At 47.7% G+C, this 19,118-nt stretch overlaps 1 protein-coding gene across 5 annotated transcripts in view; it reads left to right on the top strand.

Moving 5' to 3' along the window:
• LOC115083925 (zinc finger protein 501-like) overlaps positions 1-19,118 on the top strand; it is an 88,787-nt gene that overhangs the window by 27,376 nt on the left and 42,293 nt on the right. For 4 of the 5 annotated variants that reach the window (XM_029588032.1, XM_029588031.1, XM_029588030.1 and 1 more), the window contains exons 2-3: positions 6,241-6,415; positions 10,806-10,997. In XM_029588032.1, coding sequence (XP_029443892.1) covers positions 6,403-6,415; positions 10,806-10,997 — 205 coding nt within the window. In that variant the 5' untranslated portion in view covers positions 6,241-6,402. The remainder of the gene's footprint in view (positions 1-6,240; positions 6,416-10,805; positions 10,998-19,118) is intronic. The other variant, XM_029588034.1, reaches the window with a different exon arrangement.

Genomic DNA, 19,118 nt, shown 5'->3' on the forward strand with positions numbered 1-19,118 from the left:
GCTCTGGAGTGGCCGAGGAGGCCGTGGTTCGCCGACCTCATCAATCTAGCGGTGGACGGCCCCTTGCGGCTTGGTCATCGGCCTCGACTCCTTCGGCAGGGTCCAGTATTTTTCGACCAGGCCGATCGCTTTTGTCTAGCGGCTTGGCTTATGAGAGGCAGCAATTGAGAAAGAAGGGATATTCCGAGTCGGTCATTACTACTCTTCTGCAGGCTCGTAAGCCCTCTACCTCGGTTGCTTATGTCAGGGTATGGAAGGTTTTTGACTCCTGGTGTCAGGGTCTGGAAGTGCCGGCGCGGAAGGCAACGATGTCTCATATTCTGACTTTTTTGCAAGAGGGTCTGAAGAAGGGTTTATCCTATAATTCTCTGCGTGTGCAGGTAGCAGCCTTAGGCTGTTACCGCGGTAAACTTGACGGATTTTCCATTGCCATGCATCCGGATGTTGCACGATTTTTAAAAGGAGTTACACATTTGCGTCCCCCGGTGCGACCTATCTGTCCTTCTTGGAGTTTAAATTTGGTTCTCCGGGGCCTTTGTACTTCTCTGTTTGAACCCCTACGAAGAGCTACTCTCAAGGATCTCACTCTCAAAACTGTTTTTCTCGTCGCTATTTGTTCGGCTCGCCGAATCTCGGAACTTCAGGCGTTGTCTTGTAGGGAACCTTTTCTCCGTATTTCTAATTCGGGGGTTTCTCTACGTACCGTTCCTTCGTTTTTGCCTAAGGTAGTTTCCGCTTTTCACGTCAACCAGACGGTGGACCTACCGGCCTTTGCGGTGGACGGGGTTGAGGCGTCGCGGCAACCGGAACTTCGCAAGTTGGATGTTCGAAGGACGCTCTTGCGGTACCTGGACGTTACCAACCCTTTTCGGTTGTCTGATCATCTGTTTGTCTTGTGGGGTGGTCCAAAGAAGGGAAATAAAGCTTCAAAAGCTACGATAGCACGCTGGTTGAAAGAGGCGATTGTGTCTACTTACATTTCCCAGGGTTGCGCCGTTCCGGAGGGGCTTAAGGCTCATTCTCTGCGCTCCCAGGCTGCGTCGTGGGCAGAGAGTGGGTTTATTTCCTCGCAGGAAATTTGCCGAGCGGCTACTTGGAAGACGTTGCACACCTTTGCGAGACATTACCGTTTGGACGTGCGCGCTCCGACGGTGGACTCATTCGGCAGTGGTGTGCTTCGTGCGGGACTGGCAGGGTCCCACCCTGTTTAGGGCAGCTTGGGTACTTCCCAGCAGTCTGGACTGATCCTGGTACGTACAGGGAAAGGAAAATTAGGACTTACCTGATAATTTTCATTCCTGTAGTACCGAGGATCAGTCCAGACGCCCGCCCATGTCAGTGAAGAGTGTAGAGTCCCGCAACAGTTGTTTTTCGGGTTCCGTTTTTTACGGGCACTTGGTTGTTTTCATGGTTTCCTCGTTTTCCACATATTCATGTACGTTTCATCTTTATATTGAGCTAGTCACAGAATTTGCCATTGTTTTCTAATTTCATAATGCTTTGTTATGGATTATACTGGAGGATCGCAGGGGGCGCACCAGGGTATATGAGTGGTGCCTTTTCAGTTTCTCTCTGACTCCATCTGCTGGACGGGAGGCATAACCCAGCAGACTGGACTGATCCTCGGTACTACAGGAATGAAAATTATCAGGTAAGTCCTAATTTTCCTATTCATTCTAATGTGGATATTTAACATCCACAGAGAAAAATAAATTGCCGCGGTAAAGTCAAACTCCCTAGACCTCTAAATCATTGACAGACTGAACTCACCCCTGCCCCAGAATCTGCATCCACTTCCATGCTCATCTCTTGATGCACAGGATGGGCATAGAGAAAGTGCTAGCACCCTGAGTGTTGAATAATGTTTTGCCGACATGCAGGAGGAGCCTCAGAATGGCTGCTCTCCCCAATGAATTAGATAAATCTCCATGCAGCAGCGGAGGAAGAATAAGAGGCCCTGTGGACCCTGCCTACCTGGGGAAAAGGCGCAAGATGAGTTATCTTGGGGGTTTGTGTGGTCCCTTTTGAGACGGACATGGTGAATGATCGAGAAACAAGAAAAATGGCACAATTCAAAACAGAAGATGGGAATCAGGTGCAGGAAAGGTTGCAAATTAGTCAAATGGATGCATATATGATTGTGTGTGAGTGAATGGAAGCCTGCCTGGGATGGGTGGAGGGGTGTGAATGGAAGCCTGTCTGGGATGGGTGGGTTGATGTGTGTGCATGCATGGGAGCCTTCCTGAGATGGGTGGAGTGTGGATGTGAGAATGGGAGACTTCCTGGGATTTGGGTGGCTTTTTATGAATGGGTGGAGGATGAAGGTCTGTAAATGGAAGCCTGTTCCCTGTACGTACCAGGATCAGTCCAGACACCTGGGTTGTGACTCCGCACCAGCAGATGGAGACAGAGCAAGACTTGTCGGGCACCCCTACATATAGTAAGGCGCCACCCACAGCCCCTCAGTCTTTCTCTGTCTCCAGCAGATGGGGCAGGTCCACCCACAGTCTCTGGGTATACCTGGTTAGTGGGTTAGCTAGTCAGGGAATTCTGGTTGTTTAAAAAAAAAAAAAAAAAAAAAAAAGCAGCAAGTCAGAAGAGGAAAGTCATCCGAGTCCTGAAAGCCTCCCAGGGGGTTGTAAGGTTCTGAGGGGACCATCCCCCCCCTGGTTGAGGCCGCTGCTGAGGGTTGAGGACCCGGCCTGTTTCTGGCAGCAGCGTCGGGGGTGACACTGGGGAGCCCGGTTCACTCACCCCCGCTGGAGAAGAAGGATCAGGACCAGGGTCAGTGGCAAGTAAAGTTAAAAAAAAAAAAAAAAAAAAAGTTGTGATTTGTTTTTGCCGGCTTGCCGTCCTCACGCTCCGTGATTGTCGCGGGGGGGGGGGCGTTTTCGCCGGACAGGGCCGCTGAATTGAATTTTTATTTTAATTTAGTTCCCGGCTGAGGGCCGAGGCAGTGCGGCTCGGCGTGCTCACGGGTTTCGTGAGAGGGAGTTTGTTCAAACTGTGTGTCGGGCGGCGAGGGGCTGTCCGAGGTCGGTCGGGGGGTCCGGCGTGGGGCAGGGAGAATGCGGTTCTGAGCCGTTCCCGCTTAGCGCGGGAACAGCGGCCATTTTAGCTACGGTGAGGGAAGTCACGAGGAAGGCCGCGGGAAATGCCGGCTTGCCTCCCGCGCTTTCCCCACAACAGCGGGCCCCCCGGGGGGGGGGCTGATTCGCCAATGGGTCAGAGTCTAGAGGAGGCCTCGGATTCAGAGGCCTCCTTTTCCTCTGATTTTGCAGTTCTACTTCAGAAAATTTTAAAATATAAGAAGACCAAAAGAAGAGGAAGGTCGGCTATAGGGGGTTCGGACAGTCGATCGGAACCCCGGAAGAAGAGGGCGGGGGAGGGTCTCCGGAGACCCGCGGACCCGCCCAGAGAGCACCGGCCCTTATGGGGAATTCCCCAGGACACCGACTCCGATTCGGCCTCGTCAGCGGAGGAAGAACCGGACGTAGGGGCCCCGGGGGGAACCGGAGGTCCCGCCGAGGAGGAGGTGGTGCATCCTGGGTCCACCAAAGGGAGCGCCAGCGGTGGAAGGTGACGACCCCAAAGTCGTGCGCTTGTTTCGGAAGGAGGAACTGGCGCCGCTTATCCAGGCTATCCTTCGGGAAATGGGGGTGGATGCTCCCCCGGTGGGGTCTCGAACAGATGCCAAGATGGACTCAGTGCTGCTGGGCCTTACGGGGCCGGCTGTGGCTTTTCCGTTCCACTTCTCGGCGACCGATATCCTCTTCCGGGAATGGGATACTCCGGAATTGGGCCTGAAGGTAAGTAAAGCTATGGACAAGCTGTATCCATTGCCGGATGACGCGCTGGAACTCCTTCGTTTTCCCAGAGTGGATGCCGCGGTGTCGGCAGTAATGAAACGGTCCACGATACCGGTCACAGGAGCCACGGCTCTTAAGGATATTCAGGATCGAAAACTGGAGGTCCAGCTTAAAAAGGTGTTCGAGGCTTCGGCCCTGGGGGTCCGCGCGGCTATCTGTAGTAACTTTGCTTTGCGGGCTGGTTTGCGCTGGGCTCAGGTGCTTCAGTCCAATACAGGTCTCTCGGGAGAAGAGTCTGCGCAGGCAGACCACCTGGAGGCGGTGATCGCATATAGCGCGGATGCTATGCATGACCTCCTGCGGACTTTGGCTAGGGCCATGGTCTCGGCAGTTTCAGCGCGCCGGCTCCTTTGGCTCAGAAATTGGGCGGCGGATGGATCTTCGAAGGCTCATCTTGGCTCGCTCCCGTTTAAGGGGAAGTTGTTGTTCGGTAAACAACTGGATGATTTGATGCAGTCGCTCGGAGAAAACAGGGCATTCAAGCTCCCGGAGGACAGGCACCGGACCCGAACCTCTTTCTCCAATAGGGCCCGTTTCCGAGGGCCCAGAAAATCGCGGCCGCAGAGATCGTCAGGGCCCTCCTACCGGTCTGGCTCCTCGAGATCGCCGTCGTGGTCTCAGTCCTTTCGAGGGAGAAAGTTTGGGAGACGAGACGGTCCCTCGTCGGGACCGGGTCCAAAAGCCTCGCAATGAAATGCGGAGGGTCCATTCCCCTCAGCCGGCTCCATCGGTCGTGCCAAATGTAGGAGCCAGGTTGGAGCGTTTTTACGGGGAATGGACCAGAGTAACGACGGACCAGTGGGTCCTCAACGTAATAAGACAAGGTTACGCTTTTAGATTTTGCACGAATTCCGGCGGACAAATTTCTGGTCTCCCCTTGCAAGGGTCACAGCAAGCGAGTGGCAGTCCAGGAAACGCTGCGACGGCTAGAGGACCTGGGCGCGATAGTGCCCGTACCCCTGGGGCAGCACCGTCGAGGCCGGTACTCCATTTACTTCATCGTGCCAAAGAAGGAGGGCACTTTCAGACCCATCCTAGACCTGAAAGGGGTCAACAGATGTCTTCGCGTTTCACGCTTCAAAATGGAGACGATCCGGTCGGTGATAGCTTCCGTTCGACCGGGCGAATTCCTGGCGTCCTTGGACCTCACGGAGGCTTACCTTCACATCGGCATCCAGCCGTGTCATCAGCGGTTCCTGCGGTTTTGTATCCTGGGCAAACACTATCAGTTCAAGGCTCTCCCCTTCGGCCTCACCACCGCTCCACGGACGTTCACGAAGGTAATGGTGGTGGTGGCAGCCGAGCTTCGGAGGGAGGGGTTCTTGGTACACCCCTACTTGGACGATTGGCTAATCCGGGCCAAATCCGAAAGGCAATGCCGACAGGCCGTCGACAGGGTTCTACAGCTCTTGCGCTCACTCGGATGGGTGGTCAATCTCGCCAAAAGTCGGCTGGTTCCCACCCAGACCTTGGAATACTTGGGAGCGCTGTTCGGCACGAAGCGAGGCAGGGTGTTTCTGTCCAAGGAACGTGTGTGCAAGCTTCAGGGTCAAGTGCGCCGTCTATTGTCCCTACGGATTCTTCAGGTTTGCGATTACCTGATGGTGTTGGGGTCGATGGCGTCAATGCTCGCGTTGGTGCCCTGGGCTTTCGCTCATCTATGTCCATTGCAATCTGCATTGCTCTCCCGATGGCAGCCGGTGTCGGAAGAGTTTCACCTCCCACTCACGGATCAGGCGAGGTCCAGTCTGCAGTGGTGGCTCAGCTCAGACAATCTGACACGCGGAGTGTCCTTGCTCATGCCCAACTGGACGGTTGTCACCACGGATGCCAGCTTATCCGGCTGTGGGGCAGTTTGCATGGGCTGCTCGGTGCAGGGACAGTGGTCCAAAGCTCAGTCACAGTGGTCCATCAATTGCTTGGAGACCAGGGCGGTCACGCTGGTACTGCATTCGTTCCTCCCATTGATTCGAGGGAAAGCGGGCAGAGTTCTATACCTCCATTACCCCTTTCATGAAAGGGGTAATGGAGGTATAGAACTAAGGCTGGAAAAAATCTGGGAGCCAGGCAGAGGCATAGCTATGGGTAGGCCTCTGGGGCCTGTGCCCCCTCACAGTTGGCTCAGGTCCACCCTAGCAGCAGGATAATGTCTCACTCAGCCCTTAAGGTGCAACAGTTGGCCTGGAGGCGTTGGGATAGTTCCAAGGGCTGACTGACCACTTGCACAATAGGACAGTTCCCCTAGCCTCGGATGGGTGGTTAGGGGCCAATGACCCTTATTGCCTAGGGGCCCAGATACTGTCAGTCCACCCCTGGCTAGTCCTGTAATCTTTGAGACCATCAAAGTCTTTCTTTTCTTTACTTTTGACAGGTAATTATCTCGTGGTGAGGAAGAGGAGAGCGGAAGCATATCAGACCGGGGAGAAGGCCTCTTCTGCCAGCTGGCTCTGACTGACTGCTGCTTTCAACCACGGGACAGTGAAGGATTGGGAGGACTGAGGCTGAGAGTGGAGGAGGAGGAGTGAAGATCTGGATGGAGATGAAAGGTAGGAAAGATTGGGGAAGACGGGAGGTCCTGAGATCTTGAGTGGCGGGGTGATCTGGAGAGAGGAAAGATAAGTGTTCCTGACCTAACAGCCATCCTGCTTACCCATACACACACAAATGCCCATCCCTCCTTTCCCAGCATCTCTTTCACACAACCCCTGAGTCCTCTGTCTCCCTATCAGATACCCTCAATCTCCCCAGTCCGTTGTCACACACCTCTGTCCCCTCGAACCTCTCTATCACAGCTCCATCCTGTTTCTCACACATCCCCCACCCTCTTCTTCCCATATCCCCCCTCCAGCCTCTCTCCATTTCACAGTCCAACTTCACACACCTCATTCCCTATCTCCCCCAACTTCTCCCCACCCCATCCCATCACACCGCCAACTCTTTCTTCCCTCATCCTCTCCATTTCCAGGCTCTCTAACAATTCCCTCGATCGGGTCTTTTTAAAACAGCTTTGACCAGAAGCGAAGAAAGAGGTCTATGCGAGGATAACCCCAACATTAGAATATTGAGTCCGCTATTGTGGGGTTGAGGGACCACTCATCAAAACACATCAAATCAGGTTGAACTATAATTTTTACAGACCCATTCCAAGAACATCTAAAATTCCGGGTCCTACACCACATCTAAGCTCCTCCAACCCGGGTATAAATACAATTTTTCCAGAGCCATTGCAAACGTACAGTTCAGTAGTAAAATTCAGCATGGCAAGAACATAACTGTCAGCAAGAGAGATGAAATAAAAATCAAAGCTAAGATGCTTTAAGGTTCCTTCTAAAGTCAACCAAACAGGTATGGAAGCAGTCTCTTTTGGGGATGCTGTTTTAGCTCTTCAGGGCACGGTACAACAAGGCCCACTCCCATGTTTCCGTCAGTCTCTTGTAGGCACCCGTCGTTCTGAGTGATCAGAAGCGTGTCCATTCCCAAGGGAATGTGCCTGCGAATGGAGAGATCCTGAAGTATTGGAAACCAAGCTTGGCAAGGCCAGTGAGGTGCTATCAGGATCATGCATCCTTTGTCCTGACGTAACTTCATGAGAGTCTTTGATAGAAGTGGAAGTGGAGGGAATGCATATAAGAGACCGATTGCCCATGAGAGGGAGAACGCATCTCTTGACTGAGAGTGTTGGCTGCGAGTGAGAGAGCAAAGGTTCTCTACTTTGCGGTTTTGAAGTGACACAAAGAGGTCTGTGCGAGGATAACCCCAACGTTGGAATATTGAGTCCGCTATTGTGGGGTTGAGGGACCACTCATGCGGATGGAAAGTGCGACTTAGCTTGTCCGCCAACACATTGTCCACTCCCAGCAAGTAGGTGGCCCTGAGGTACATCGAATGGGAGAGGGCCTCCTCCCATATCTGTGCAGCTTCCTACACAGTAGGTAGGAGCCCGTCCCTCCCTGTTAGTTGATGTACCACATGGCCACCTGGTTGTCCGTCTGAATCAGGATGACCTGATTGGAAAGGCAATCCTGAAACACCCTGAGAGCATCTCTGATTGCTCTCAGCTCCAGGAAATTGATTTGGTGTTTGGCTTCCTCTGGAGATCAAGTTCTTTGTGTCTGCAAATCGGTGACATGGGCTCCCCAGCCGAGGTTGGAAGCATCGGTGGTGAGAATTATTTAAGGGTCTGGAGCCTGGAAGGGTAGGCCTTGGAGGAGATTGATCTGATTTTTGCCACCAGGCTAGAGAATGACGAAATGAGTCGGTGATTTGGACAGTGGTTGATAGAGGTTGGACGCACTGAGTCCATTGTGACCTCAGAGTCCACTGCATGACTCTCATGGCCAAGCGGGCCATTGGAGTAATCTGTACTGAGGACGCCATGTGTCCCAGCAGGATGAGGAAGTGGCGTGCAGTCGTGCGGTACTGAGACTGTAGCTGGTGTGCGAGAGAGATGAGTGAGAGCTTGCTGTCGAGGCAGCAATGCCTTTGCCTGCAAGGTATCCAAGTCTGCCCCTACGAATGATAAAGTTTGAGATGGGACTAAGCAGGATTTCGCATAGTTGACGAGAAATCCTAGCAAAATCAGAGTGTGTAAAGTAAGATGTAGGGAGGACAGAGCAGCTTGCTAAGTGGGGAGCCCTGATCAATCATCTAGATAGGGGTATACGTGAACACCTTGAGTCCTGAGGAAGGCTGCTACTACTACGAGGCACTTGGTGAAGACTCATGGTGCAGAAGCCAGGCCGAATGGTAGCACTCGGTACTGATAGTGCTTGGGGCCTACTAGGAATCTCAGGAACCTGTGATGAGATGGAGTTATCGCAGTGTGTGTGTGTGTGCGCATCTTGGAGATCAAGAGAGCAGAGCCAGTCTCCTTTTTGGAGACGAGGAAGGAGAGAACCCAAGGTTACCATCTTGAACTTTTCTCAGTGGAGGTACTTGTTGAAGGCACGTAGGTCCAGAATTGGATGAACGCCGCCTGATTTTTTTGGGGATTAGAAAGTGACAGGAATAGAATCCTAGGCCTTGTTGGGAGTAGGGCATTGGCTCTATTGCTCTGGTCTGGAGGTGGAGGGAGACCTCCTGCTCCAGGAGTAGTGAGTGGTCGGATGTTCTCCATGTCGGTAGAGGTGGGGAGTCCGGTGGGATGGAGAGAAAGTTCAGTTGATAACCCTGAGAGATTATGGCAAGGACCCACTGGTCTGAGGTGATTGTGTGCCACCTGTTGTTGAAATGGTACAATTGACCTTCCACTGGTATCTGAGGCAGTGGAAACTGGCTGCTGCTCTCTATGCAGGAGTCAAAAGCCAGAAGCAGGGCCCGGCTAAGGAGCTACTTGTGGCTTTTGTTTACGAGGCTGACAAGAATGGGTCTTTTGGAAAGGTCTCGTGGAACGAGATCTAGATGGTGGATAGGACTTCTTTGGATGGAAGAATGACTTTTTAGTATCCTTACTGAATGGCTGTTTGGAGGAATACTCAGAGGGCATCGAGAGAGCTGGTGAAGCGTCTCATGATGCTCCTTAAGTTCTGCCACCGTCCGCTGAATCTGTTCGCCAAACAGATTGTCACCTATGCAGGGCAGATCAGATAATCTGTCTTGTACCTCAGGGTGCAAGTCCGAAGACTTAAGCCTGGCCCATCTTCTTGCCGAAATAGCAGTTGCAGATACTCTGGAAGAGGTGTCGAAGATATCATAAAAGGATATTATTTCATGCTTCCTTGTGTACCAGGGTTTGAAGCTGTTCCTGGAATTGCTGTGGCAGGGACGCTGCAAAGTCCTGTATTTGCTTGAATAAGACCCTGTTGTACTGGGTCATATACAGCTGGTAAGAGGTGATCCGAGAGATGAGCATTGATTCCTGGAAGACACGCCGGCCAATGGCATCCAGGAATTTCTGCTCCTTACCTGGGGGAAAGGAAGAGTGGGGTTTTGACCTTTTTGCCCTCTTTTGGGCAGATTCTACAACCACAGATTGGTGATCCAGCTTAGGTTTCTGGAATCCTGGGGCTGACTGGACCAAATAAGTGGTATCAGCTTTTCTGTTGACTGGAGCAACAGAACCAGGGAGTTCCCAGTTCCTTTTGAGGAGATCCAAAAGAATCACTCTTTTGCCTGGCATTCCTTATTCTTGCTTTCGTATGCAAGAGAGAGGTCAGCAGGCCAAAAAAGCGTAGAAAATCCATTTGATATAGTAGGAATCACACACAAACTTTCCCGATGCGACCACTAACAATAGCGCCACCACACTAATGCCTGGGACAGGGTAGGTGCTAAAATGTACATGTAAAAAAGCTTGTAATGGATGCACTAGTTTTGGGCATATGTTAATGGATCGGGGGTACTAGCTAATCTAGTCATTAACATGCAATTTACATGGGATTGGCGCTATTGCCTATGCATGTGTTATGGATGTGCTAATGCATGCTTTGAATAGGACACCATCTAGCGCATCTAAAATGTGCATCCAAACTGTGTAGAACGGCATGCTGGCTGGAGCACCTGATACTGGATCGGCCTGCTAGCTGGCCCAGTAGGAAGAATTCAGCTTTCCAATGGAGTCTCTTTCAGACCTCAGAGCTGAAGAGTAGAGTTATCCCGGTCTTAGGGCAGCGTGCTGCCTGCTTCTTGTCCCAGGACTCATGTCTGGCTTTAGAATACTGTTATAGCTGTTTGAGTCAATTTATGTAATGGTTTCTAACGATCTGAAGAGATCCATGTGATCTTCTCCTCTTGAGGAGAAATCCTTAGCAAGAATCTGTCAGGCTGTTGTTGATGCTTCAAAACATGTTAAAATCAGATCTAGGGCAGTCTGTAGTAGCCAGTATGCCCATTCTTTCTAGTGACTTTATCGCTATAAGATGTGGTGTTCTCATGTTCATTGCCACATCATTAAGAAAAAATGATGATGATGTGTTTGGGTTTGCTTACACACATCAGATTCTGCAGCCGCTGATCCTGAAAGTTTGAGCATTAAAGATGATGAGCCATGCAGCTACCGTGATCAATCTGTCTCTGAGACAAGAGAAAACAGAAGTCCTAGCACAAGTCTCCCCGTTACCACATCTGTATTTGCGTTTGATATTAAACAAGAACATGCTGACTCTGAGAGAAGAGAAGCGCCCATAATGAGTGAGTAGTAAAAAGTGAACCCAGGTGATGTACATTGTTGTGTTATCAAAATGGAATAAACAGCTACATCACTAATGATATTTATTTAATTTACATTCCACTTTTTCAGGCACTTCAAAGCAGATTACAGTCAGATACTTGTAGGTATTTCCATGTCCCCAGAGGGCTCATGACCTTAGGTTTTTTTTTATACCTGAGGTAATGGAGCAGCATCAGGATTTGAACCCTGGCTTCCCTGGTTCACAGCCTGCTGCTCTAACCAGTTTATTCTTCTGCTCAACTCAGTTTATTCTTCTGCATTGGCTATTTTACACACACACACATTTGTCTATGAAAGCCTCTTCCATTTTACAACACTGGGATTTGGTATTATCATTGTGTTCTTTAAAATCTTAAAATGTAATTATCCAGCCTTATAAGGATTACTAAGGAAGCAATATTAATATTTACTAAAATAATTTCTCATTCAAAGACAAGCTTCATGCATTTTGGAAGTCAGAAACAACATATTAAGAAATTAAGTCATGGGATAGGGGCAGCCTCCTATTGTGGATTGAGAGCTGATTAAAAGAAAACAGACAGGCTAAATGGTAACTTTTACCAATGGAGAAAGGTGAATAATTGACTGCCCCAGGGATCTGTTCTGGGACCACAGCTTTTTAACATGTTCATAAACTATCTGGAAATGGGAAGAATGAGTGAGGTGATCAGATTTGCTGATGACACAAAATTATTCAAATTTGTTAAATCACAAGAGGTTTGTGAGAAATTGCAAGAGGACCTTGCAAAACTGGGAGACTGGGCATACAAATGGAAATGAAATTTAATGTGGACAAGCCCAAAGTGATGCAAGGAGTCCTCATTCAGGAAAAGGATCTTAGCCTCATCGTTGATATTTATTTATTTATTAACTTTTTATTTACCGACATTCATGAAACACATCATGCCGGTTTACAAAGAACTCAGGTGTTGAAATCTTCTGCTCAGTGTGCAGCAACAGCCAAGAAAGCAAATAGAATGCTAGGGATTATTAAGAAAGGAATGGAGAATAAAACAGAGAATATCACAATGCCTGTGTATTGCTCCATGGTGCAACCTCATCTTGAGTATTGTGTGCAGCTCTGGTCACCACATCTCAAGATAGAATTAGAAAAGGTACAGAGAAAAAGGCTAAAGAGGTTAGGACCTAGATATTAAAAAAAAAATTTATTTTGCGAGCCTGGTCAGGAGTAGAGGATATGGGGGGGAGAGAGGAGCTACAGACAGCAATAAGGAGGTCAAAGTGGGAGCAAATCATTGTGCCAGGCGTGTTAGAAAGGGGAAGAGAATGAAGAGACCACTGTGGTAGGAAAAGAATAGCATTCTCGAAATGCAAACACAAACAGGAGGGGAATGGTAGGTCAAGTTTACTTATTTAGAAACATTTGATATTCCCCCTTTTTTCCCAGGAATGGCCTCAGGATGGATTACAATTAAATTTAAATCAACATATTACAATCAAATTTAAATCAGACAGGTTTATAAATATTAATGCCATGGTCACTCGGAATCCCAGATAAACAATTTACAGCTACAGTAGCATTAAAAGATTTTTTTTTCTTTCTCCCAGAACAGAGAACATGGAGGTAGAGCATGTGCATAAGAACATAAGAGCTGCCGTACTGGGTCAGACCAAAGGTCCATCAAGCCCAGCATCCTGTTTCCAACAGAGGCCAATCCAGGTCACAAGCACCTAGCAGGATCCCAAGCGGTAGATAGATTCCATGCTGCTTATGCCTAGGCTTTTTCCAAGTCTACCTGGTTAATAACTTTTCCTCCAGGAACTTGTCAACATATTTGTTAAAGAATAGCTTTTACCACATTTTGTGGCAATGAATTCCAGAGCTTAACTGTGCATTGAGTGAAAAAATATTTTCTAAGATTTGTTTTAAATGTACTACTTAGTAACAACATGGATAGTTAAGGTTAAAAAAATAAGGTGGATTATGCATAGTTCATTGAGTTGTAGGAATATAAATGATTGGGAGGGGAGGAAAATTGAGAGTCATATTCAAGGTGCTGTTAGTACCTGTAGTAGGATCAAGGATCTATTATGGGGCGCAAGAAGATAGGACTAGTGCCAGACTATTATGGGGCGCAAGAAGATAGGACTAGTGCCAGAGTACAGATGTTTTAATAGGTTGGCATCTGGTGAAAACAAAGTAAGTGCCCAGAATATGAAAACCCAGTTGTATTCTATGAAGGAAGTTCTAGTAGTCCAATCATTTTAAGAATGAAAGACCCTGCCAAGGAGTCTAGGGAAAGGCCTGGTAGAATGTTAGTTTTTTCCTGCAAGATGAAATAACATGGCTCACAGTGCATGGGTAACTGTCACAAGCTTGGAAGCATGGACCCTGGGATTGCTGACTGACAGGGCCAAGGCACAGAACAGAATTGTGAGGCAGAAACTTGGTGGGGCAGGCAAGATTGAGGCAGGCGGAGTCTGTTCAGAAGCAGGAGACAAGCAAGGATCAGGGCAGGCAGCAGAAAGAAGCAAAGCCAGGAACAAGGCCAGGTCTCAAATTTGCGATGATACAAAATTATTCAGAGTAGTTAAATCACAAGCGGATTGTGATACATTACAGGAGGACCTTGCAGGACTGGAAGAATGGGCATCCAAATGGCAGATGAAATTTAATGTGGACAAGTGCAAGGTGTTGCCTATAGGGAAAATAAACCCTTGCTGTTACACAATGCTAGATTCCATATTAGGAGCTACCACCCAGCAAAAAGATGTAGGCATCATAGTGGATAATACTTTAAAATTGTCGGCCGTTTACACTGTCTTGTGTAAACAACCCGAACCTTAAGCGTTTCCCCATATTTTCACCTCGCCTATTACCAACTGGTTGTGTTTTCGATCTGGATGGCTCAAACGGAAAACTCACGATTTCACACGGTATTGCTATGCCAAACTTGGCGACGAGAATGGCGAGTCTATGGCAGACCAGGCCGCGGGAGCGGCCTTAGAATCTGATCTCGACCATGCCGCCCCGGCAGCTATCTCTGAATTACCCTCACGCTCCGAAATGAGGGATTGGTTTATCAAAATACAAGCAGACATGAAGCAACACAAGAAGGACCTCCTGCACTCTATTTCGGAGGTACGTGAAGATCTGGCAGCGCTGGGGACAAGGGTGGACGAGCTAGATGTGCGCGTGGAGAGGCAGGAAGACACGCTACAAAAAATGGCGGACGAGCAGAGGCACAGTGCAGCTGTACAGGCCACCTTAGCTGATAAGGTGGAAGACCTGGAGAACAGGTCTCGCCGAAATAATTTGCGCATCAGGGGAGTACCTGAAGCGCCTGAATATTCCGATTGTGAGGAGGTAGCCCTGAAAGTGTTTCATTACTTAATGGCGGCCGGGTCGGCAGATGGAGAGGAGGCCGCGGAGACAGAATGTTCTTTTCACATTGAACGGGCTCACCGGACTCTGGGACCGAGAATGGCGGAAAAACCAAGAGAGATTCTTGTCTGTCTTCAAACTTACAAAGAAAAATCGCTTCTATATAGGATGTCACGAAAACAACGCGAATGGCTATGGGAAGGCCACAAACTTACTATCTTTAATGATCTCGCAGCAGTCACCCTTCGCAAACGCTTCGACCTGCGATCCGCTACTATGGCCCTACGTGAGCGTAACATTCGCTATAGGTGGACATTTCCCTTCGGCCTTCAGTTTACCGTTGAGGGGTCACTCATTGAGTGAGAAATATGGAGGACGTGGCGGTGGCGTTTGATAAGGCTCATCTTCCTTTGCCTATCTCAGCTCCGCGATCAGACCGCATAATGCGGTGAAGACTCCCCGTTGGCAAAGAGTTAGTAACACGCGACGCCTGGAGTGACAGCGACGCACCCCTTCAGATACATCCTTCACGTTGAACACTAGCTCACCAGTGCGCTGATCAGCAGCTCTTCTTGATGATACCTTTCTCTCTGGATCTAGATGGATGTACTCTCTGTTAGGAGGGCTGAGATCACTCTCATACTGGACTATTCTCTGAAATGGGACTTGTTTATAAAGTTGTTTTACTCATGTTCGGGACTCTGCTTTGGAAGTGTTTATCTGTTATCTGCCGGGACCGCGGCTAGCTTGTTGGAGGCTGAGACCCCTGGGACAAGGAGGTATCCAAATGGTGGATACATATGGTAACGAGGGGGGGGGGGGGGGGAGGTTTGTTATCCATGAGCTCTTTGGGGAAATATTGTTTCATTTTGTGGTATTGTATAGGGAACAGGGATGGCGTTTATGTGAGTTTGGGTTTTCTTTTGGTAGGTTGGCATCACCTATGGCCCTGACCTTGTGGTCCCTTAATGTTAAGGGACTTAACACTCCTACTAAACGTCAGTTATTGCAACACAACCTACATCATCATCATCAGATCGATATAGCATTGCTCCAGGAAACACATGCTCGCAAGCATCATGAAAAATTGTTACGATTTCAGGGATACCCTATCTCTTATTTTGCAGCCAGTACCAAAGACTCTAGGTATGCTGGAGTGGGCATTCTTATAGCTCAACATGTTACATTTGATTATAAATCTCATATTGCTGAACCCCAGGGTCACTATTTACTCTTAAAATTGCAAATAGATAAACAGCTGTATACCATTATCGATATATATGCTCCTAATTTGGATCAAGGCTCCTTTTTTCAGTCATTAGCGGAGGTTCTTACCTCTTTTGCAGAGGGCCTGTTAATATGGGAGGGGATCATAATGTTGTGCGTAATCCCAGGCTTGATTCCTCAAATTATAGAAGTGCGGGAGGTTGGAAAGCCACAGCAGTGTTATCTCATCTTATGCATGATTGGGGTCTTACTGAAATTTGGAGGCAACGAAATCCCACCTCCAGATCCTATACGTTCTACTCTAACCCTCATAATACGTACTCCCGGATTGATTTTGTATTAGTTGATAAAGGGATACAAAACCATGTATTTGATGCAGGCATCGGGGATATAACCTGGTCTGACCATGCTCCGGTGTGGATTAATATTCTTATGGCTAATCCAGATACTGGATTATGTTTCTGGAAGCTACGAGAAGAAATATTGCGTGATCCTACTCATAGTAAGATCCTTTTGGATCAGCTACGGGTTTACTTCACTTTAAATAAGGGCTCGGTTAAGGCGGTGAGCACCCTATGGGAAGGTTCTAAGGTGGTCATGCAGGGGTGTTTTATAGCGCTTTTTTCAGCATTGCGGAAACAAAAAGAGCCGCGGCGTACTGCACTATTTTGCACTATTACCCTTTTAACTCGAACTCATTCCAAGACCCCAAACCCTCATAATCTTACAAAACTGAGAGCTGCTCATTCTGAATTACATATGTTGGACTCTGCGCAGATAGCTTATGATTTGGACCGTGCTAAGCAACGTTATTTTGAGGGTCATAATAAGGCGGGTAGGGTCCTAGCGAGACATTTGAAACGACACGTGCTCCAGTCCAACATAGCTAAGATTAAGGACCGGCATGGAAAAATTATAACTACTACAAAAGATATCCGGGACTGTGTTACCACATTTTATACATTATTGTATGGTAGAGATCAAGCTATTACACCTACACATGTTGACCATTATTTGCAATCCACAATCTTGCCCACCCTTACTAAATCCCAACAAAGTTTCTTAGATAGTCCTATTCATGTCATCGAATTACAAGCTGCCATTAAAGATCTTAAGGCGGGCAAATCACCGGGTCTTGATGGTTTTACGGGGGGCTACTATAAGAAGTACTGCACGCACCTGGCAGGACCCCTTACAGATTTCTTTAATGGGTTACGTGAAGGAGATTCATTGCCCTTACACTCTAATGTGGCCGGCATAACAGTGATACCAAAACCGTGGAGAGATCCCACTCAGTGTGGGTCCTATCGACCTATGTAAGACATTGACAAGATAGGCTAAGAGAGAATTTGAAAAGAAGTTGGCTGTAGAGGCAAAAACTCACAGTAAAAACTTTTTTAAATATATCCGAAGCAGAAAGCCTGTGAGGGAGTCAGTTGGACCGTTAGATGATCGAGGGGTTAAAGGGGCACTTAGAGAAGATAAGGCCATCGCGGAAAGATTAAATGATTTCTTTGCTTCGGTGTTTACTGAAGAGGATGTTGGGGAGGTACCCGTAATGGAGAAGGTTTTCATGGGTAATGATTCAGATGGACTGAATCAAATCACGGTGAACCTAGAAGATGTGGTAGGCCTGATTGACAAACTGAAGAGTAGTAAATCACCTGGACCGGATGGTATACACCCCAGAGTTCTGAAGGAACTAAAAAATGAAATTTCAGACCTATTAGTAAAAATTTGTAACTTATCATTAAAATCATCCATTGTACCTGAAGACTGGAGGATAGCAAATGTAACCCCAATATTTAAAAAGGGCTCCAGGGGCGATCCGGGAAACTACAGACCGGTTAGCCTGACTTCAGTGCCAGGAAAAATAGTGGAAAGTGTTCTAAACATCAAAATCACAGAACATATAGAAAAACATGGTTTAATGGAACAAAGTCAGCATGGCTTTACCCAGGGCAAGTCTTGCCTCACAAATCTGCTTCACTTTTTTGAAGGAGTTAATAAACATGTGGATAAAGGTGAACCGGTAGATATAGTATACTTGGATTTTCAGAAGGCGTTTGACAAAGTTCCTCATGAGAGGCTTCTAGGAAAAGTAAAAAGTCATGGGATAGGTGGCGATGTCCTTTCGTGGATTGCAAACTGGCTAAAAGACAGGAAACAGAGAGTAGGATTAAATGGGCAATTTTCTCAGTGGAAGGGAGTGGACAGTGGAGTGCCTCAGGGATCTGTATTGGGACCCTTACTGTTCAATATATTTATAAATGATCTGGAAAGAAATACGACGAGTGAGATAATCAAATTTGCAGATGACTCAAAATTGTTCAGAGTAGTTAAATCACAAGCAGATTGTGATAAATTGCAGGAAGACCTTGTGAGACTGGAAAATTGGGCATCCAAATGGCAGATGAAATTTAATGTGGATAAGTGCAAGGTGATGCATATAGGGAAAAATAACCCATGCTATAATTACACAATGTTGGGTTCCATATTAGGTGCTACAACCCAAGAAAGAGATCTAGGTGTCATAGTGGATAACACATTGAAATCGTCGGTGCAGTGTGCTGCGGCAGTCAAAAAAGCAAACAGAATGTTGGGAATTATTAGAAAAGGAATGATGAATAAAACGGAAAATGTCATAATGCCTCTGTATCGCTCCATGGTGAGACCGCACCTTGAATACTGTGTACAATTCTGGTCGCCGCATCTCAAAAAAAGATATAATTGCGATGGAGAAGGTACAGAGAAGGGCTACCAAAATGATAAAGGGAATGGAACAACTCCCCTATGAGGAAAGACTAAAGAGGTTAGGACTTTTCAGCTTGGAGAAGAGACAACTGAGGGGGGATATGATAGAGGTGTTTAAAATCATGAGAGGTCTAGAACGGGTAGATGTGAATCGGTTATTTACTCTTTCGGATAGTAGAAAGACTAGGGGGCACTCCATGAAGTTAGCATGGGGCACATTTAAAACTAATCGGAGAAAGTTCTTTTTACTCAACGCACAATTAAACTCTGGAATTTGTTGCCAGAGAATGTGGTTCGTGCAGTTAGTATAGCTGTGTTTAAAAAAGGATTGGATAAGTTCTTGGAGGAGAAGTCCATTACCTGCTATTAAGTTCACTTAGAGAATAGCCACTGCCATTAGCAATGGTTACATGGAATAGACTTAGTTTTTGGGTACTTGCCAGGTTCTTGTGGCCTGGATTGGCCACTGTTGGAAACAGGATGCTGGGCTTGATGGACCCTTGGTCTGACCCAGTATGGCATTTTCTTATGTTCTTATTTCATTGATTAATGTCAATTTGAAAATTTTGGCTAAGGTATTGGCATTTAGACTTAATTCTTTTCTCCCTCAATTAGTGCATAGCGATCAAGTTGGCTTCATACCACATAGAATGGCGGCTGACAATGTTAGGAAGGTCACGGATGCCCTCTGGTGGGCTAAGGTGACAAAGGCCCCTCTAGTGTTATTGGCCATTGATGCAGAGAAGGCCTTTGA

Source organism: Rhinatrema bivittatum, chromosome 2, assembly GCF_901001135.1.
Source record: "Rhinatrema bivittatum chromosome 2, aRhiBiv1.1, whole genome shotgun sequence".
NCBI classification, from domain to species: Eukaryota; Metazoa; Chordata; class Amphibia; order Gymnophiona; family Rhinatrematidae; genus Rhinatrema; species Rhinatrema bivittatum.